This window comes from Bacillus rossius, chromosome 13 (genome assembly GCF_032445375.1).
Source record: "Bacillus rossius redtenbacheri isolate Brsri chromosome 13, Brsri_v3, whole genome shotgun sequence".
NCBI classification, from domain to species: Eukaryota; Metazoa; Arthropoda; class Insecta; order Phasmatodea; family Bacillidae; genus Bacillus; species Bacillus rossius.
Genome location: NC_086340.1, coordinates 46,408,929 through 46,431,568, shown reverse-complemented (window position 1 = coordinate 46,431,568; position 22,640 = coordinate 46,408,929). Strand labels below are relative to the sequence as shown.

At 43.0% G+C, this 22,640-nt stretch overlaps 1 protein-coding gene across 2 annotated transcripts in view; it reads left to right on the top strand.

The window, feature by feature from the left end:
- Positions 1-22,640, top strand: part of LOC134538515 (extracellular tyrosine-protein kinase PKDCC-like) — a 112,829-nt gene that overhangs the window by 68,241 nt on the left and 21,948 nt on the right. For both annotated transcript variants that reach the window (XR_010076164.1, XM_063379899.1), the window contains exons 2-4: positions 13,662-13,775; positions 16,483-16,685; positions 20,755-21,020. Coding sequence is in view for 1 of the 2 variants with exons in the window: in XM_063379899.1 (XP_063235969.1) it covers positions 13,662-13,775; positions 16,483-16,685; positions 20,755-21,020 (583 nt within the window). In the remaining variant the exon portion in view is untranslated. The remainder of the gene's footprint in view (positions 1-13,661; positions 13,776-16,482; positions 16,686-20,754; positions 21,021-22,640) is intronic.

Sequence of the window (22,640 nt, the reverse complement as noted above, 5' to 3'; positions counted from 1 at the left end):
GCTAGAGTTTTGAGGTTATGTTTGCAAATTTTTTATTTAGTAACATTGCTAACAGTTTGGGTTAATAAGATTGAGGGTTAGAGTTTTGAGGTTATGTTTGCAACTTTTTCGTGTAACATCTAGCTACATTGTTTTCTTTATTCGTTTGTTACAGTACTCCGTGCGTCGAGCTTCCTTCGCGTGTTCCGTACGTCGAGACCGGACTACAGATAGCTGTGATGGCATCAACCATGCAGAAATGCCGTTTATGTCCTGCTACCTTCACGGCAGGCAACAACCGCTACCGGCACGAGCGTCAGTGTGCTGAGAATCAGCTTCGTAACTTCCAGCAGTGCCACCTGTGTGGGAAGATGGTCGCACGCAGCGACAAGATGCAGCAGCACCTTTCAACATGTACTGGTGCTGTCGCCACGACATCAGGCACCCGGTGTAGCTTCTGCCATAACGCCTTCGCCCGTGCTGATGTCGCCAGACTACATGAGAAGTCGGCTTGCGGTCTTAACCCTAACCGCATAGCACATTCCTGCACGAACTGTGCTAAAGAGTTCGTCAGGGCTGACACTCTTCGCAACCACATTAAGGTGTGCAAGGGGGCTGCTCCGCCTCCAACAAAGAAGCAGAGGATGGCAGCAGTTAAGCCAGCAGTACTGCCTAAACCATTGACCAGCCGAACAAAGGTGGTGACCGGCGCGGGTTTGGCCAATACCCATGGCTTCATCACCGCCGAAGTGGGATTCAAGGGCAACTTGAAGACTTACGTTGCTGTAAATACGTCAAGTTCTGCCAAGGACATTTGTACGTACCTGGACTCCATCAAGGCAAAAATAATAAGCCAACTTGAGGAGGAGATTGAAGAGAATGGACCGCTGAAGTTTAATGTCGTTCTTGAGTGCGACTACGAAAAATCAGTAGATGCCTGTGAAGACAAGAGGGCCTTCAAAACCATGAATGTTCCCCTCTACGCAGTTCATGAGGTGGAGGAAGCAGTTACTGAATCCATCTCTAAGATCTGCAAGGAGGAGGAAGACTACATGGGAAAGGGATCCGGATGGACTTTGTCAGCAGTCAAGCGCCTACAGCTTCGCATAAATAAGCTTGATCCACTCCGTGCCAGTTCCTACATAGAATTACCTACTTCCATCGAGGCGAAACATGCAATCATAAATCCACAAAACCTCGAAGATCACATGTGCTTTAAGTGGGCGATCCTTGTGAAGTATGTGGAAGGACGGGATCCAGAACGTGTTAACCAGCGCTACCGTGACCTGGAGGGGAAGTTCAACTTCAGCAACATTGACTTCCCTACTCCAATCAAGCAAATACCGCTGTTTGAAAAACAGAACCCCGGAGTCTCCATCAACATTTACAGTATCGACGAGAACCTGAATGTTGTTCCTGCACGAGTCGCTCCTGAAGAGAAAGAACATCATTTCGATCTGCTGCTCTTGGTCCATGACAATTCGTCCCATTTCACCTACATCACTAATTTTTCTGCCCTGGTTCGGTCCCAAATCACTTCACATCATGATGCTATTCATGTTTGCAAAAGATGCTTCAAGCATTATGATGATCGGGAAAGGGTTAGTGGGCTCACTGGTCTTCAGTGTTTGGCAAAACACAGTGAGTTCTGCAAACAGCATGCTGCTGTTAGGATGGAAATGCCATCGCTCGATCAAAATGGCTTGCCTCCTGTTCTGAAGTTCAAAAACTTCCATCACAGTGACAAGATGCCCATCGTGGTATACTGCGACTTTGAAGCTATTCTGGAGAAAATCCATACGTGTCACCCGAATCCTGATGAGTCATGTACGCTGCAGTACCAAAAGCATAAGGCATACAGCTACTGCATTTACGTGAAAGCAGATAATACAGTCATTCCTGCACACCTAACTTCTTCACTTCCTTCACAGCCTGAAGTATACAGGGGGTGTGACGCAGAAGATAAATTCATATCCCGCATTGTGGAGATTGGACATGATGTACAGAAAATATTTTCTACATATGTTACTATGACTCCGCTCACACATGTACAAAACACTGCTTTTCTGCAAGCAAGGTGTTGTTGCTACTGTGGGGGAAAGTTTGGAGGGGCTGTAAAGAAAGTTCGTGACCACAATCACTTCACCGGTGAATTTATTGGGCCTGCATGTAATGACTGCAACCTTCTCAGGCGCAGACCAAAAAAGATGATTGTGTTCTTCCACAACCTGGCATACGATCAGAACTTCATTATCAGGAAGTTGGGGTATGATACTAAAGATATTTTCATAATTCCGAATTCAGAGGAGAAGCTGATAACTTTTTCCAAGAAGTTACATGATAAGTTCAGCATTCAGTTTGTCGATACGTTCCGTTTTATGAGTCGGGGTCTCGCTTCGCTCGCCGAGTTCTTGCCTGCAGACAAGTTTATAAGTACTGCTGAGTTTTTCGCTCCTGATGAGTTGGAGTTGGTTACCCGCAAGGGAGTCTTCCCCTACGACTTCGTTGATTCTTTTGCTCGACTAGACGATACTAGTCTTCCATCCATCGATGAGTTCTTTAATATTCTGACTGATTCTGGTATTTCTGAGGCAGATTACGCTCACGCACAAAATGTCTGGGACAAGTTTCAGTGTGCTACCTTAGGGGAGTATGCTGACTTGTACCTAAAGACGGATGTTCTGATTTTGGCGGACGTATTCGAGAATTTCCGCAGTCTTTGCTTGGAAACATATAGTTTAGATCCGTCTCACTACATTTCTTGTCCTGGGTTCGCTTTCGACGCGATGCTTCGAACCACAGGTGTACAGCTAGAGCTACTCACAGATTATGACATGTATATGTTTGTGGAGGCTGGTATTCGCGGTGGTGTAGCGCAAAGCATTAAACGTCATTGCGTAGCCAATAATGCCTACGTACCAGAAACACATGATGCTTCCAAGCCATCCACATTCCTGGAGTACATTGATGCAAACAACTTGTACGGGTGGGCGATGTCTCTGCCGCTCCCCATTCGTCATTTCCAATGGACAGACACATCAATTGATCTCATGTCTATTCCGGAAAATTCACCCACAGGCTACATTATCGAGTGTGATGTGGAGTACCCTCTCGAACTCCACGAAAGTCACAAAGACCTGCCATTTCTTCCCGTAAATCAGTGTCCGCCCGGCTCAAAGCAATCAAAGCTGATGACAACGCTGGAAAATAAAGAGCACTACATCGTTCACTACAAAAACCTACAGCAAGCAGTATCGCATGGTCTAAAAATCATAAGTATACATAAAGTTCTTCAGTTTGAGCAGTCGGCATGGTTGGAGCCTTATATTCGGCTGAACACCAACAAGCGCAAAGCAGCATCCAACGAGTTCGAGAAGGAGTTCTTCAAGCTCGCTGTGAACTCTACATTTGGTAAACTGATGGAAAACAAGAGGCGTAGGCTCAAAATGGAGTTGGTGTGCTCTGAGAAGAGATTTAAGAAGTTGGTGTGCCGTCCGTCCTTCAAGGACCGCACGATGTATGAGCCAAACTTGAGTCTTGTCCACCTGAACCATGAGACCATCGTTTTCGACAAGCCGATCTATGCCGGACTCGCAGTACTTGATCTATCAAAAACACTCATGTACGACTTCCACTATAATAATATGAAACCGAAATATCAGGAAAATATTCATCTGGCATATATGGATACAGACAGCTTTGTGTATGAGATTCAGACACAGGACTTCTACCATGATCTAAGAGCCGACCCTAAGTTCATGTCTGAATTCGACACCAGCTGCTACCCTCCTGACCACCCATGCTTCTCCCCCATCAACAAGAAAGTTGTTGGTAAATTCAAAGATGAATGTGGGGGAGAAGTAATGAGCGAGTTTGTCAGTCTGCAGGCCAAACTCTATGCATACATGTGCGGTGGGAAGGTCGAGAAGAAGGCTAAGGGCATCCAGCGTTGTGTGGTCAAAAACCACATCACATTCGGTGATTACCTGGATGCCCTGCAAGACCACCACACAAGGAGGGTAGGTGTTAGAGCCATACGGTCGAGAGAGCATGTGCTGTATAGTGAATACAGCAATAAGCTAGCCATAACATGGGAGGACGATAAGCGTCGAATATGTGAAGACTGTATCCGCACGGTCCCCCACGGGTATGTCGGTGATGACATGTAAATATTTTTCTGCGAATAGTTTGGATGTTGCTGTTTCAATTTGTTGTATAGTTTCAGTTTTTTTTGTTGTATAGTTTTCATTTTGTTGTATAGTCTCAATTTTTGTTGTATTGTTTCCATTTCTGTGATGCCATCGAAATCTCAAGAACAGCTAATTGACACGACTCATGCACCAGAAGAAACAAACTAGGCGATCCTTACACCGCCGACGTCAGTAACAAACTGAGCATCCTGCTGTCTAGGACTCGCTTATATACATGCACCGTATGGAATAATACGCTAGTCAACTGGCAACTAATTTTGAATTTGGCGCGCGATACTAGCGACATCTACCAGCCAACTTGAGAACCAAGATGGCGGTGCCTCTGGCAACTAATTTTTGAATTTGGCACGCGATACTAGCGACATCTACCAGCCAACTTGAGAACCAAGATGGCGGCGCCTCTGGTAACTAATTTTTGAATTTGGCGCGTGATACTAGCGACATCTACCAGCCAACTTGAGAACCAAGATGGCGGCATGCGACACCTGCCTGCCGACTCCCTATTAATATTTGAATTTGGCGCCATCTGGTAGTCTGTGTTGGAATTAAAGATGGCGATGGTATAATAATAATTTGAATTTCATGCATTTGGGAAGGCAAAGACACCCTCCCCCCTTTTATCATAAAACTTGACGTCAGTACGTGGCATATATAGATTATTTATTCCACCATATCCCAATTGGTCTCGTGGTCTAGTGGTCAAGGTGTCCGCCTCGTAACCACGACATCCTGGACGTTTTCACGTCCCATGGATCGAATCCCAGCCTCGGCACTGAAAATATTTTAGTTAAAGAAAAAAATAAAATAATCCCTGCTGCTATCTGGTGGTGACCAACAGAACTATATGACGTCGCAAGATGGCTGCCTCCAGCAGACGGAAACAAGATGGCGGCCTGCAGCAGACGAAACAAGATGGCGGCCACCAGCAGACGAAAACAAGATGGTGGTTGATGTTTACATCGAATTTCAAAGTTAGAAAAAAAAATTCAAATCCAAGATGGCGTCCGTGACACAAAGTGCAACGGTGACGTCACGATTCGAAGTTGGTGGAAATTTCTAGAAATACAAAATGGCGGATGGATTAGCATGGATTGGCATACAGATTAGCATGGATTAGCATACAGATTAGCATAGATTAGCATACGGATTAGCATAGATTGGCATAGATTAGCATAGATTGGCATAGATTAGCGTAGATTGGCATAGATTGGCATAGATTAGCATAGATTAGCATAGATTAGCAAGGTCAAAGGTCATGATGACGTCATCCAAGATGGCCGCCGATGACGTCATCCAAGATGGCCGCCGATGACGTCATCCAAGATGGCGGGCTCCTGGCTTCTGCGCCTGTGCTTGAACCCTCTATTTCCAACTACTGTAACGGGACATTTTTTCGTGCGTACATGGCTGATGAACGTAACGGGACACTTTTTCATGTGTGTATGGTCGAAGGAAGTGACATAATCCAACATGGCTGATGAAGCGAAGCGTTAAGGTGGCTGGATCGGATCCCCGATCCCCCACCACCCACCGGTGCGCCAGGATGAACCAAATACATCTACTGTTCGATCTGAGGCAAATGGCTGGAATGTACTATTTAAAGATAACACCAAGCCATAATTTATGTTTTTAAATTTATATGCTCTATGTTTCGTATCACTGCTATGAATACTGTTTTCAAACAGTAAGGCTTTACGGACATGCAGCCTTACCCTAAGGATACTTTAATTTCAAGACTACATTCAGTGCGTAATGAGCACGAGTTATTTAGACGCTAACGCAACCTGGTGTATCAACAAAGAAACTTTTTTCTTCTTCAGCAGTTGCGTGGCAATAGGAGAGAGTGGACAGCAGTTGGCTGGCTGAGCGACAGACTATCGTTACAATTGCGTGGAAGAGCGGCACAAGGACTGGCTGCGTGGGCGACCACGCAGGGGTCAGCGCGAGTGGCAGTTCTCCATGGTTGTTTTTTAAAAGGACGTATCCGTGAACAAGATAACACATGTACAGTTACATATAAGTGGTTCTGTGTCAACTAGCGGGCAGGTATGAATATGGATGAAACAGTGCTGAGTTGCCTGGGAGCATAAAGGGAGTAAGCACCTAATGTGCTCGCATGGCCAGCCTCTTGACATACCAATAGTGTCTCTTACTTTGCAGCTGTCTTGAAGGTCCTCTCGCGGAAAAAACGAAATAATAATAATAATAATAATAATAATGTACTCTTTTAAACATTTTCAACCCCTACCTGAAACTTAAATTTCGAAGATGGTTTTTTAACTGATGCTGATTCTGGTATTCTTCCCGATAAATTATCTTCGGATCAGTTTTATAAATGCTCAAGATAAAATTTTCTGGTATAATCGCATTATTATACGTGGCAATAAAATAATTTTTCAAATACAATATCATGAATTTAAATTACATTAGCTTACAAGATCATTTATAAACTTGGTTCACATCTTGAACAGGACTCTTAGACGAACAAACATGAATGAAAACTGCGCGCGGGCCGTGGCACAGCGAGTAGACCGAGCAGAGTAGACCAACAGGACGCGTGTGGAATGTGGCTGGTGGCCGAAAATAACGGCCACGGCGGAAGGCTCGTGCTATTATCTCCTGGCAATGAATAGACGCCACTTAGCTGTCCGTCCGGGGCGACTGAAATGCTGCCCCTTGGAAGGGCAGCTCTTCAGGATTTTTCTGGCAATGGTTTGTTTGTACAGCGACTGGAAGGGCAGCCCATCAAGATTTTTCTGACAGTAGTGTTTTTGAAAGGTTGTCTGAATTGTTGCCCCTTGGATTTTTCTGACAGTGGTTAGTTTAGGTTAGGTTAGGTTAGGTCACTTTACAAACTAACCACTGTCAGAAAAATCCTGATGGGCTGCTCTTCCAAGGGGCAACAATTCAGCTCCCCCGTCCGTCCAGGGCCTCTAGCGGAACAAGTCTGAAGCGAGCTCTCGGAGGGAATCTAAAGGCCAGTTATTCCCACACTTTGATTAACACGTTCGGAGTAATGGATGCAATGGCCTCTTCAGTTCTGTGTCTCGACTAGCAGCGGAACTTAGACATGATCTTTTACAAAGTCCCAAAGAAAATAATCGCAAGGCGTTATGTCATGTGAACGTGGAGGCCAGCCAAAAAGAGCTCTGTCGTCTCGACCATTACGACCAATCCAACGGTCAGAGACTTCGACGTCCAACAATCTCGTACAAAGAAATTCCAACCAAGAGGGGCTCCATCGTGTTGCCAAATAAAGTTTTACGGGTTCACCTTCTACTAATTGGGAATAGTCATTCTTTCACGTTGCAAGCGAGAAGATAACAACACATCAGTTCTTCGCATGTGCTTATTTAGAACGGTTTAAGTCACTCTTTAATTGTGACCTTGAACCAACATTTTACAACGCTTACAGTTGATAATGTTACATTTTATAACCAGGGTCGTCTTTTATGGACATACTGTATTTACAAAATGTCTGCAAGGTGACTGCCATTCTCTTGTTCGTTTAAATAAAATAGAAAACATTTTTAAAGACTTGAGTTTCTTTATTTTTTCCGTGCTAAGAATTAATAAAATATTCAAAACAGACAAAATCCTATTTAAAATTTAAAATTTAAGACGCAGTGAGCAGTAGACTTCAGCTGGCATCGAGATATGATAGAGACAACGCACAGCTTAAACTGGCGGGTTTGGGTAGCAGTTCCTTATATAACGTAGGTGAACATAAGAAAGCATTTTTGAAAATTCATCCAGAGGGTTAACTATGGGATGAAAGTTCGTATGGAAGTTTGTCATTTTTGAAGTTAGAAATATGGAAGTTGGTGTATAGGAATCTGTTTATAAATAAAAGTCAGTTGTATCAGCGTTTTTGGTGGTCCATCAAAAAACGAGATTCAAATAAGTTTCCCAATGGACGCACGGATAGTGTCGACACGACATAGCGGCCATCCTGGGGTGCGACAGTGGCGCATGCTGGTTTCGAGCGCCCCCTGCCGCCCCCTGCCGCCCCCTGCCGCCCCCTGCCACCCCCTGCCGCCCCCTGCCGCCCCATGCCGCCCCATGCCGCCCCCTGCCGCCCCCTGCCGCCCCCTGCCGGATGGAGATGATGGATATGTGGCTGCAACACCAAACTGTATCCCCCGATTTTGTTATCATTCGCTTTTTGAATGGAAACAATTTAAAAGACGTATTCACGTCAAAAACAGTTCTTGCGAATTGATAGCGGAGATGTTTCCGGCTTTGTTAGCAATGCTTCAGTGGGTTGGTAGCACGTGTACTCTCGGCAGCACGTGTCCTCTCGGCAGCACGTGTACTCTCGGCAGCACGTGTACTCTCGGCAGCACGTGTACTCTCGGCAGCACGTGTACTCTCGGCAGCACGTGTACTCTCGGCAGCGCGTGTACTCTCGGCAGCGCGTGTACTCTCGGCAGCGCGTGTACTCTCGGCAGCACGTGTACTCTCGGCAGCACGTGTACTCTCGGCAGCACGTGTACTCTCGGCAGCGCGTGTACTCTCGGCAGCGCGTGTACTCTCGGCAGCACGTGTACTCTCGGCAGCGCGTGTACTCTCGGCAGCGCGTGTACTCTCGGCAGCGCGTGTACTCTCGGCAGCACGTGTACTCTCGGCAGCACGTGTACTCTCGGCAGCACGTGTACTCTCGGCAGCACGTGTACTCTCGGCAGCACGTGTACTCTCGGCAGCTCGTGTACTCTCGGCAGCACGTGTACTCTCGGCAGCACGTGTACTCTCGGCAGCACGTGTACTCTCGGCAGCACGTGTACTCTCGGCAGCACGTGTACTCTCGGCAGCACGTGTACTCTCGGCAGCTCGTGTACTCTCGGCAGCACGTGTACTCTCGGCAGCACGTGTACTCTCGGCAGCACGTGTACTCTCGGCAGCACGTGTACTCTCGGCAGCACGTGTACTCTCGGCAGCACGTGTACTCTCGGCAGCACGTGTACTCTCGGCAGCGCGTGTACTCTCGGCAGCGCGTGTACTCTCGGCAGCACGTGTACTCTCGGCAGCACGTGTACTCTCGGCAGCACGTGTACTCTCGGGTGTTCGGGGCGGGTCTGTCCCGCCGTGCAGTTTACACTTCGCAGCTCTGCTCTCTGCGCCGCAGCTCCGCAAAACGCCTCGTCAGTCGCCATAGACACCCTTCTCCTCCCCCTGTGTGTGTGTGTGTGTGAGTGGGGAGGGGTTGGCTGGTTTTTTCCCTGCAGCCAATTACTGACGACATGAAGAGAGCATGTAGGTTTAATGAGCACGTGATGGAAAAAAAGAAACGATCAAAAAAGAGTAACGCGATATCTCGTTTGTTTGCACTTTTATTTTCATTTTTAGTGAACGTTTCTTTTTTTTTTCTTCTTCGAATAACACTAGTCAACCTCCACTCGTAGCGAAATGAAATCATTATAATTGAGAAGTCGTAAAAAAAGAACTATGTGTAAAGAACAGTAGAGATTGAGGACCGTAATAAAAAAGAACAAAAAAAACAAAGTGAGCCAGTCTTTCCGTTGTTGCCAGTGATGTGTGAACATCCATATTCGGTAAAGAGAAGATTCATGTGATCCCATGTTGTTTATGATACAAATAACTTTTCGACGATGAATTGTATTAAAATATGGTCCACCTTGTTAAAATTCATTAAAAAGTTAATACTTTGAAGTTTCTGCACATGTTGGAAGTTACACTTTTATGGCATTACTAAAATACTAACCTGAAACATTCAAAAATACATTATAACACTAAGTATGTGTATATTTATTTTAGCTCAATCATCATAATGCATTTTTAAATAATTATTACAAACAAACATATACTTTAGTTAGCTGATTAAATTATATCATAATCTTATTAAAAGTAAAAAAAACAATATCCAGTGAGAAGATTTGAACCACGTCCCTTGAGGTTAGCAAGCACGCATGTTACCGCCATTCAACCAAGCCCGTGTATGTAATGAAAAGTTTATATGTATTATAATCATTGTAATGCCAGTTTTCTTAGGTATTTTCAAACTTAAAGATTACAATTTACTATGACTATTTTAGTTTACCAATTATGTGTCAGGGTGTTTTCACTATCATAAAGTTTTATTTGGCACACACTACGTTTCGTATGGACCGTAATGATTACGAAAATTGTTCATATCTGGATTTATGTTCTACACGTGGGTCCGCCATCTTTGGAACACATTTCTATTCATCTACTTCCGTTCGATGTACACGAAATTACTGTACCAATTGCCGTACGCCGAGAGCCTAGAAGTTGACACATCATGAACCCGCACCTAGTGTGCTTTAGCAATCCAAGTGTTGCAGAGTAAATGTTATAGTTTGGGAGGTGATGCAAGTAAGGCTGGGTCGCCATCAACCCTCGTCATTGTTGGAGGAGTGTGTGTTTTGTAGTGTGTGTGTTGTGTTGTGTTGTGTTGTGTGTGCGTCTGTTGTGTTGTAGTGTGTGTCTGTTGTGATGTAGCGTGTGTCTGTTGTGATGTAGCGTGTGTCTGTTGTGTTGTAGCGTGTGTCTATTTAGAGTGTTGTAGAGTGTTGTAGTGTGTTGTGTATGTTTGTGTGCGTGTGGTGTGTGTTTGCGCTGGGCTGGGAAGAAAACTGCAGTATTAGGCGAAACTATGAAAATGTCGAAACTGATTGTCGTAACTGTCCTGGCAGTGCAGGCCTAGTGTAGAGCCTGTCACTCCCTCCCGCTCTGACACACAGGCGGCTACCGCAGGGATTACACTGCACGCGCCGCGCTGCAGTCCAGTGCGCGGCTAGGTTACCCTGGGCGCGCACTCCCAGTTGTCTCGTGTTGGAGGCGCGCGGAAACGAAACAGAAGTCACGCTTTCACACTAGTTCCAAAACTAAAATTAAGTAGTTGCGAGACTGTGAAAAACTGGCAAAATAGTTCTAATAGTTTCCCCAAATAAAGGAAACGTGCCGAATCAAACAAATTTAGTTCTATGCCTCGGCACTTGCAAACTGGAAAGGCACTTCTTCAAGGCCAAACTTAAATGCAATAAACTGTTGCGTCACCATTGAGGCCAAGATACTGGGTGGATCTTACTTGTGGCGGTTGGAGTTGCAGCCACTCGTCGCTCTGCACTAGATGCTCCGGCGCAGGAAGGCGTCGAGCGCCCCACTCCCCGCCGCGTGCACACTCCCGCGGCTCCGACCATCAGCTCCACACTCGGGCGCCGCGCATGCGCACAGCGTGCCACTCGCGCATCCCTACACCGGGAATCTGGTATGAGTCCCAGCACACACTTTTCGTACACTTCCGGTACTCCGTTATTGAGTTGGTGGCACTACTACTCTATTTAATAGAAATCATAAAACAAATTACAATATTTCCGTTAAAAATGACAATAGTTTTGAGAAGCATAAGCTAGTGGTTGTTGACATATGAGGTGTTTCCAAATGAAACCCGCCATGGTGGATATATTACTGAAATAAACGAATAGGGGCACCAGAAGCTGCGACAGAAGTAAACGCAGCAGACACAAGGCCGGAGGAATGTGTAAGGGTTGTTGCCAGGGCAAACAGCTACCGGGGACTGACTACAACCCTGACGTCTGGGAACACCGCAACCCGCGCAGCACCGGTGAGAACACCACGGCCGCCTCAGCAGGAGACATCTCTAGCAGCTGTCTGCGTTCAGTCTTACAGGGGGACCGCCAAGTATGGCACAAACGTATTTTAATGGGTCTTATATATGTGTTGGAGGGAGGCCCCCAGAGTACTAAGCTAAAAGGGTTTTGTCCAATGCGCCTTAGTTTTCGCGAAAATGGCGGTTAATGTTTTGTACGAACGTTGAGCAGCATATTAGTGGTCTTTTGAATTAATTTTTTAAAATTATTTTAAGTTTTTTAATCGGTAGACAGTTTTCCTTCCTTCTTAGATTTCACAGTGACTTGAATGTGTCAGATCCACCCACATCTAAAAACCATTTCTGTTAAACTTAGCATGTACCATAATGATTATCTTGAGAGGCTCTTCCGAAATATGTATTATGACACAGCTGTGCAGTAACAAGTAAATAATGTTCCACCTCGCTGGTGCGACCAGAGCTGCACTGCGCAGCTCTGAGCCTTGGCGCTGAAGGAGATGTAGGCACTGAGCTTCTCTTGCCTTGTTATGTTGTTGTGACTCGGATGTATTCATTGATCATACTTGGTAAATAAATATATAAATATATATAAATAAATAAATAAATATACATACACACATATATACATATACATACTCATACTCATATATATATACACACACACCAACACTCTCATATATATATATATATATATATATATATATATATATATATATATATATATATGAGAGTGTTGGTGTGTGCATGTGTGCGTGTGGTGATATAATATATTACTGTTTTGTTCTAAATCATGTAAGGAATAAGTCCTGTGAGTCATATATCTAATATTGATGGAATAATCTGACCTAATGCAAACGCCTCACAATGAACAGCTGGTGAGGTACGGTACCAGAGGACTGCACAGACACGTGTCACGCATGCTGCTCCAGCAGACAGACAGCTGCGTGCAGCACAGAGCACACAGAGTGGCCAAGTCTGTGGAAGGACACGGAAACATCCCTAAACACACGTCGCATGTGTGCTGCTCTCAGCAGTAAACAATACATCATTGTAGTTACCTCTGAAAGTGTTGTTATTATATTTGGTATTTTTTTAAAGTTTCTAATTACTTTCTAAATTTGAGAACAGGGCCCCTTTTTACGACATATTTACTTACAATTGTAATTATACCTGCATATAAATTAGATTAAACATTTATCATTTATAGCTGCATTTAACCATTATCACCATTTAACTTAAAAAAAATTGGTTGTCTGTAAAGTCGGTTTACGGATGATAGTTTAACGTGACAACGTCATAACAAAACATTGATGAAATTATTGCATACTTTTATGAATAAAATTGAATCATTTTTATTGAATTATCACTATTTTGTATGGATACAAAGAAGGAGTGAATTGAAATCTACAATTTAATTGATAAATTTACTTTTATTTGTACTCATTAATTCAAAGTTTATTACTTTAACGAAGAGATTATTTTAACTATAACTTTTATACATGTTTTCTATTTAACTTCTTCCAATCTGTGTTATTCTGTTAAGGATAGGACGATGATAGGAAAAGTAGGAAACGAATGGGAGTGTTTCAAGTTTAATGTGCCTCGAAAAAGTCAAATCAATGGTTGTTCCAATCGAGTGGAAGAGAGATAGATGCGGCGCAAGCGTACAATGAGCGTAACGGGACACTTTTTCGTGCGTGCAGCCGGCGTTCATCGATTTATTAGACGTTGTCACGTCAATATAAGCAATTAACTTGCACCAGGCCATGATGAAAACTTTGACGTATTGTATGAGACAGTTATATAGTATTGCAGTTGGATGGAACCAGTAGTGAGGAGGTGGTGTGTGCGTGGTCCAGGTGCTGGGGTCGTGCGTGCCGGATGCTGTGGGTCCAGTGGCCATGGTGACGGAGCTGGGTGACCCCCTGGACACGGTGAGACTGCTGCAGCTGTCCTGGGAGGACCGGCTCAGGGTGAGTACTGTCTGCCACTCCAGGCCACTACTTCTATATCACTCTATCTTAATGCATCATTTACAATCACTAGAGCATAAAGATATAAAGTATGCATCATAAGATTGTCTGAATATTGTCTCTGAGGCTGAATTATGTCTGAGGGTGAATATTGTCTCTGAGGCTGTCTATTGTGTAGGGGGTGGTTGTTATATTGAAAGTTGGCTGTTTCGTGGGCTGGCTGTTGTTTTAGATGTTTGTTTTTTTTTACTCGGAGACTGGCTGCTGTCTCGGATGCTGCATGTTCTCTCGAAAACTTCATAGTAATACATTAAATGCCTCTTGTCTCGAAGTATGTATATTGTCTAGGAGACTGGCTAATGTATTCGAGGCTGGCTGCTGTATTGGAGGCTGGTTATTGGTTTGGAAGATGGCTGTAGTACGGAGGTGAGCAGTTGTGTTAGAAGTTGCTAGTTATCTGGGAGGGATCATGTTTTCTCGGAGGCTTCACGTTGTCTATGAGGTTGTGTAACGTACGCTGGGCTGCAGGTAAACACTCAATAAATTAATAAGTAAAAATTAAGGCCTTGGAAGCGTCAGCCCAGAAAACAAAACAATAACAACAATAATCACCAGAGGTGCCCAGACGTCGTACAAAGGAATTTACTTATAACCTACTAGGAACTCTAGGAGGCTATGTGGATCGAGGATGAATAATAATGAAATAACAAGACTGCTGGTTTGATTTATATAACTGCCCTTTTACTAAAATAATTTACTTAGATTTTTCTTTTATCTTTAAGTACACATGTATTAAAATATATTGATTATAAACAGAAGGGAGCCCCGGGGCAGCAAAATACATATAAAAGTAAAAGAACCATTTCTCTTAAACTTCACCCTGGTTTTAAGTGAGCTCGCAGGCTCTAAAGAAAGACAATTACATTTTGTTTTTAATTTCCTTTTGAAATGAATTTAACTAAATCCTGTGTCCTGAAAACTGGCGGTTTTGGCACCGGAGGTTTCGGTAGATTAAAGTCCAGAAGAAATCATTTTATGTAGAAACTTGTATGTCGACCAGAGAGGGGAGAAAACTTGTGACTGCATGAGCCCAATCACGGACTGCTAATTTGGCAGTGAAGTTCCATTCTAATTTGGTGTCCAAATCTTGAACGTTATTCTTGCAGGCTAATCTTGCACATTATTCTTGCACCCCGCCTGTAACCAAAGTCCCAAATTGCTTAGACTGGTTAACAGGCGGCTACGTCTGGACAAGACTATGCCCAGGGAAAGGCAAAAAAAAGGGGGAGGGGGGAAATATAACGATCACTTACCCAAAACAGCGGGGTGAAGTCATGTAGGCTGGCTCCAGGAGCAGGGAAGGCAGCTCCCGGCACGGAAGTTCGCGGTAGTCATGACGAGAGAAGAAGAAATAATTTAGATTAAAAAAAACCATTACGGGCAGCGAAATTTAAAAATAAGACAATTAAGGCATCTATGCCTTGACGTTGGCGACCACATGACGTAGTGTCGAGTCTTGGAAGTACAACAGAGATGGACTCTCGCGAATCGCGACGTGTGGTCCGCACAGACCAGATGCTGCGCGCCGAATCTTCGAAAATGGTGTCGGTGCGCCTAATTAAAGAAAGTAACTGCCCCCATCCAAAGAAGGGGGGGGGGGGGGGTGATTACCGGAAGGTGTCCGGAGATGCCCGAAGGGGCGAAGCAGACTATAAAATGCTCGCTGCGCTCTCACGCGAGTCGCAGGCGACCTAAGATCGCAATCGCACTGCGACTGCTGCCATGGTCGATTGTGACAAGCTGTCTCTTATGAGAGGGATGAGTAGTGCGCTCTGGCGGCCAAGATGAGAATCGGTCTGGAAGGTGACAGAAGCGTCCGCTAGAGTGCCCTGGGCGCACTCGCCACCGGCGGACAGCGCTAGGTCAGTGATTTTTCCTGCCGCTAGGCTTCGCTGATGGCTCTGTTGGACAAGGGCGGATGTCCTTGAAGAGACCATGTACCCTGCTTGGGTTCACTGGGGTCGATGCTCCGGGTTGAAGTTCCCAGGAAGCCACAGGTGGGAGATGAGGGAAGGGGGGTCGCCTGGGAAAGGCGTCGTGGGGACCGTCCTGAGGCGTCGCTGAGGACTGTAACAAGGTCCTCTACGTGCTGGCAAACAGCTTACCTATGCTTGCCTCCGAGAAATGAAAGTTTCTGGCAGAGGGTTTGGGGTAGCGTTCGCTAGCACGAAAAGTCATACTGTTACAGGGAGAAAACGTGATGCAAACCGCGGCCGTGATGCTGCGATCACTAAATGTCAGCAAAGGGTATCTAATTGGGCCTGCAAAAAGCGCAGGTGCACTGGGTTGCACAAGATTACGTCAGAGTGTACAGTAATGGAAACAAAATTAAATGAAATTAAAAAGCAACTTTATTTTTGTGGTATCCTTCTATAAAAATTAATAAATTAAATTTAAAATTCAAAATTTGTGCCCGAAAATTATGCTAAACGTCACAGTTGCAAGTTGTCTTTGAGGCTGCATGTTGACTCTGACTGCCTGTGGTTTTGGAGGTTGATGGTTTTTATCGAGACTGAACTTTTTCTCGGAGGCTGGATGCTGGCTTGAAGGCTGCAGGATGTCTCGAATGTTGTCTCGGAGGCTGGATGAATCTAAGAGGCTGCATGTCTCGTGCTACGGAGGGTGCGAGCGAGGGCCGGTGTTGCAGCTGGCGCTGGGCACGGCACACATCCTGCACCACCTCGCGCACTCGCCGCTCGGCTCGCTCGCCATGAACGACTTCAGGCGGCAGCAGTTCGTGCTGGTGGGCGGCGCGCTCAAGCTGTCCGATGTGGACGACATGAGCCTGGGCGAGCCGGCCTGCGCCTCGGATCTGGACTGCGCCGCGCCGCAGCTCAACGCCACGCCCAGGTCAGCTCGGCAACTATACTCGGCCGTGATGTGCTGGGTGCAAGCTCTCGGACCCTATGGTTGGCCAGTTACCGGAGAGACAATATGTTCTTTGTATAATCTTATCTTAGCAGCCTTTTTGTACGAACATATTTTATGTAACACACACACAAAAATTTTTTTTTATTATATCTGTTTATTTAGAGAATTCAGGTAATGGTTTAGCCCAGTTTAAAAAAAAAACTGCCTATTCTTTACGCAATTAAGAGTAATTGAAAACTTGTTGTTTCCTTACTCCAGGTTGAAGTCCAATAACGCTTTGTTTTCATGTAGTTTACTATCCACGCCGAATTAGACATCCAACTACCAGTATTCCATAAAGTAACAACATATATCCACCAAAATTACCAATAAACACTCGGAAACAATCGCACGGATCCATAGATGAAGGACCTACGGAAACTAATTGTTTAATAATTAGATGTTGAAAAAAATTAATCTACTTATCTGCAAATATATTTGTATTGCTACTCTCTCTCTCTTCTTCACTGGTGTAATGTAAATGTCCCTTTAAAATATCTTTGGGAGACTGGTGGATCTTCAGTTTCAAAGGCTAAATAATAACATAATATAAGTGCCTCTATATGTATTTTACTTTCAATTAATTTAACGTAAAACAACAATACATGGATTCAACAAACAGGTTAAAAGGTAACTTAATTTACGTGCATGTATTGGCAAATATATTAAAAATTTTAACATTTGATATCTTTGCCAACCCATTCATTAAAACTACAACATTGAAAGTATTGGCCAACCCTAATTAGAATACTACTATTAAGTTTCATTTGGCATAGTTAAAACAGAATCAGAAACAATTTGTTAAAATAAACAATCCCACATAATTTATTTTTAGTGCTTAGTGTTATTAAGTTTCGTAATAAATAGTTTCGGTTATTCTAGTCTCTTTAACGGAGTTAACTAATTTTCACGCTGTAGACATGACTTAGAATTTGGAGGACTGGATATTTGACGTTAGCTGGCCGAAGGTGACGTGTACGGGGTACCAGGGTAGTTGTCCTGGGTCCCCGAACAAAGAAGCGAGGATGCGGTAGTCATGTCCACACCCGGCTCTTGGACCGGTCTGTCAACAAGCCCAAATCGAACATGATCAGAACTGGTTCACAGACAGTCAGTAAATTGGCAGAAAATGCTACCAAAAATGGTGATGGTCGGGGAATAAAGGTTAGGCAAAAACTCACCGGACAGGGGGGTGGCTCCTAGCGCTCAGCAAGGTAGCCCGCATTTCAGAAGCCAGGATTTTCCCTGTGTGTAAGCAGGTTTCACCTGGGCCCAACAAAGCATAGTTTTAATCTATATTTAAGACAGGGATGTAAGTCATGGCTGGCCAATCCCTGAACAAAGCACACGATGCAATTGACCCTCTCCCTGTATGGCTGAACCCCAGCATGACAATGCATATAACCCTTCCTACAAATATAGTTAGTTTTAGTTAGGGTGGGAAAAAAACTCCTTTTTAAATATAATTTTTTGTTCGAGGCACTAAAATATTTAAAAAAAATAGTACTATATACAACACATGTTAGTTTTAGACTGAAACCTTTAATTTGACAAATAACTAAATAGAACCAGCAAACTGTTAACATTTTTGACATAGTAATTTTATTTTACTATTAAAGTTTAAAAATTGCATTCCTGGATATTTGAACTATCATACATTTTATTTAGCATGCCAGCACACTACATATGCCCTCCGATATTTCCGAAAGCGAACACACAGTGCCACCTAAATGTGGGCCCACCATCTTGGGTGCAGCAGGACTGCGCATGCGCATTGGACTTCAGCCCGTTCGATTTCCGTTGCATGATGCATGCGCATTTCGTTCCATACTAAAATTTTACCCTTGACGCTCCTAAATATGACTCTATAACTTCATATACGTGTTTTAGATTTTGTAACAAGAAGTGGACTATTAGGTTATTTAAATGTACTGAAGAATGATGTATTAATACTATTTTAATATTATATTCGTGGAGTATATTTAATTATTTAGTTGTATGTAAGTAATTTTATGTTGTCTATTTGAAACTGATAACATGCTAAAATATTTTATTTTAGTGAATTTGTTTCAACTTCTTCTTTACCTTTATTTTTATTAAATGTATGCATTCCTGAAAAATAATAATAAACTGTGTAACATTGCAGAGATTCTGCCCTCTACTACTGATAACACTTTGATTAAGAATGTTTTATGTTAATGTTTTTTGAATATTTTTAAATTATTTTGTACTGATATATTTATTTTGCTTGGGCATTTAAAGTATTTTGTTTGTTTTTGTTTGAGGAATAATAATAAAAGACCACCTTGAACACTTTTCATTTTAATGCAAAGATCGTAAGGAAACAATTTAATTTTGATGTTGGCTACTGTACAAACTTATAAAAACAAACTAAAAAGAAAATTTAAAAACCAACTTAAAAAACAATCTCAACTTAAAAAAAATCAACTTGAAAAATAAAACTCAACTTGAAAAAATAGATCAATTCAACTTGAAAAAAAAATTTAATTGAAAAATAAACTCAACTTGAAAAACAAACCCAACTTGGAAAAAATAAATTAACCCAACTAGAAAAAATAAATGAACCCAAATTGAAAAAAAAAAACAACTGAAAAAAAAAAAAACAACTGAAATTTGGAAAAATTAACTTAAAAAAAAGCAACAAACTCAAAGAAACAAACTTTTCAAGTGTTAAAATGGATATGTTATGTTTCTGGGTTGTATTGCCGAGCCAACCTGGAATGTAACCACTGTTCGAACTCACTTTCTCAATGATATTGAGTGCTGGTCTCTTCTAGCCACTTGACACTCCACACCTCACCCCCACCAACAGGTGTGTGACATAAAAGTGCATTCGTCCTTAGCTGAACACTTAGAAATCTTGCAACTATTTGAATTGAACTATGTGAGACTATAAAAGTGTACTTAAACATTATCACTACAGTAGTAAAATTATTGTTATACAAGCCCTATTCTTGTATCCTCATTTGTAGCTTTCCCTTTTCAAGAACCATCAGCCATGTTCAGGTGTGTACGCCGTACGATAACTAGTTGCGAGACTGTTCTCTTGGCACTGCACTCGCTCGTCTTGGGGTCCACGTGTTAGTGCAGTGATGGCCTAGGAGACCGCTGTTGCAGAGGGCGGACGTACAACAGATTTACAGACTTGGTGACTCAACCATTCTAGATGCTCTAGACACCCACATTTCATTTATTAATTTTTTTATTTATTCATGCACTCCGTTTAGTCCCAAATTAGGGACATGGAGCAAGTTAAATACAATTTAATACAATATAAGTTAAATATAAATCAACAATACAAATCATACAATCATATTACAAATGGTTCAGATAATAAAAATTAAACGGTATATAAACCAATGTCAGTTATAAAATAAATAAATAAAAAAGTACACACACACACAGTAGGGCTATAATGCAATCAACACCCAAGCTATAATTATGCAGAAATCAGAATTTGATTTATACGTACTAATATTGGTGATCCAAATATTCAATAATAGTATAAAAGGTATGGGTATGGAGAAATTCCTTTAATTTTTTTTTTTAAAATAGCATACTGTTCTGAAAACAGAAAATTTGAACACAATGATACTAACTCTGATATGCCCATTGGCGTAGCTGTGTTCATAAAGTTGGGGGGGACAAAAAATGATTTTGATGTCATGTAAACCCATTCCCCTCCTACTAAGACGGGGGGTCCGGGGGTCCTCCACCGGAATAGCGCTTTTTAAGCAGTTTTTGTATCTAACCATTGGATACATTGATGTTAAAATTATTATTGTTTCCTTAAGATAAAATTTGATAGTGAAGAAATTACAAATAAAGTTGGGCAGAATAATAATATAAAATAAAAATATCACGTTCTAGAAAGTTGGGGGGGACAGTCCCCTCCACCCAAAAAGTTCAGGGGGACACGTCCCCCCTGTCCCTACGCCCCTGGATATGCCTCATATGACATGATGTAAGTTGTTGTTGCGGTGCCTAGGCTGCGCTGCAAGGAGGCGCGCTGCGAGGGGCACAACGAGCGCCTGAACATCTGGCACGCGGGCAGACACCTGGTGCGCCAGCTGCTGCCCCTGAGCGCGCCGGCCTCGCTGGAGCCGCTGGTGCAGGAGCTGGTGGCGGCCTACTCGCGCCCGGGCGCCTGGGACTCCGCGCGCATCCTGGCGGCCACTCGCGGCCTCGTGGGGCGCTTCGTGTCGGGCCGCTACCTGGCCGCCCGCCCCCCGCCCCCGGGAGTCGCCGGCCTAGGTGCGTGGTGACAACACATGCCATAAGTGCATAGGGTTCATTATCAGTCATTAAATAATGATTGGCCGTGCCAGGAACAGTGGCGTAGCCAGGATTTGTGTATGGGGGGTGTAAAGAAGCATGGCCCCCTTGTATTAAAGCGGGGGGTCCGGGGGTCCTCCCCCGGGAAAATTTGGATTTTAAGTTGTAAAATAGTGCTATTTTATCAGTTTTCGGTACTTAAATTTAAATATTGTAATGGTAAAAATTTTATTAATTTTAATATCAAATTTGTTTGAGTGATGAATTAGAAATTAATTAAAGATTTGGTGCTAAAGGGGGGGGGGAGGGTTTGAACCTCTAAAACCCCCTCCTGGCTACGCCCCTGGCCATGAACAGACTTTTCCGAAAGTATCCTGCTTTAGACTACTTTTATAGATTTTTAAATTTGTTGAAGGAAATGAGTAAATAATTCTGAACAATGGCCTATAAAAAAATAATAGAATTTTTTTGAAGGGTTATCTGTGTATCGCCTTCATGCGCCAAAACTGTCATAATGCTAACTTGTCAACTGCGAAGCCATTGTGCCAGTACCCAGTCCGGTCTCTGATCGCCATGCGGGTAGGATGTCGGCTGCACACGAGGACTTGAACTCTCCACTCGCTGATCTGGTTCTGTCTTCAGTCTTCAGCTCCAAGTGCTTAAACCTTGTTCATGGCTACATTGGGACCTACTTCGGGTGTTATAGCCTACCACTAACATGATTATTTTTGTTAAGTGTATTGGTGTGGACTCGCTCTCAAATAGTTTAATTCTCGCTAGCGAGCTAAACTGCAAGAAATTTCTAGCACCAGCAAGCTAGAGGAGCGCAATAATGCTTTAAGGCAGTTGAGTTTCCAAAGGTGCAAGGCTGAATTCAAAGCGATAACATAGCAACAAACAACAAAATCAAGCAAGCATTAAATTAAAAACAGTCACTGTGGCTTCAATTACTGAAGATAATTTTTCTTATTTATTTGCTTATTTCAATTTTAATTGCTGCATCGTGCTTCGTTAGTTGCTAAGAAAAAAGTATAAAGATGTTACATAATTAATGTACCCTTTTAATTTTAAATTATTAGATTTTGAAACGTACCAAAGAAAATTCAATAGGCCTATCGTTAATTTTAAAATTTATCTGTTTTGTTTTTAAATACTAAACCAACTTTGTTACATTTTTGCAAGTGAAATGTATATGATAAAATATTGAACCTCATTCTCCAGATTACATAAATTTTAAATGAGCAACTGTAATTTTTCGTATGTTTTCAGTATTCGGTTAAATGGTTAGAAACAAGTGTCTCCCATCCAGATTTGCTTGCTTTGGTCGGTAACTGTGTTGGCTGGTTTTTTGTTACAGTATATAGAGTAATGCATTCTTTCTACTGTTCTGTTATACAAACTTTTATACCCATCAGTATAACAGAAGGTATAGCAAAAATTGGGCATCTTGTAGGGTGGGCTTTAGTAGCTCTGGATGTAACACTGGGACTGGATGCGCTTATGCCCGCGGAGTCAACCGCATATCGTAAGTCATATCAACTTCATCAGCAACTCCGCACAACATCCTATACAATCAACATTTCAAACAGTCATGTTACT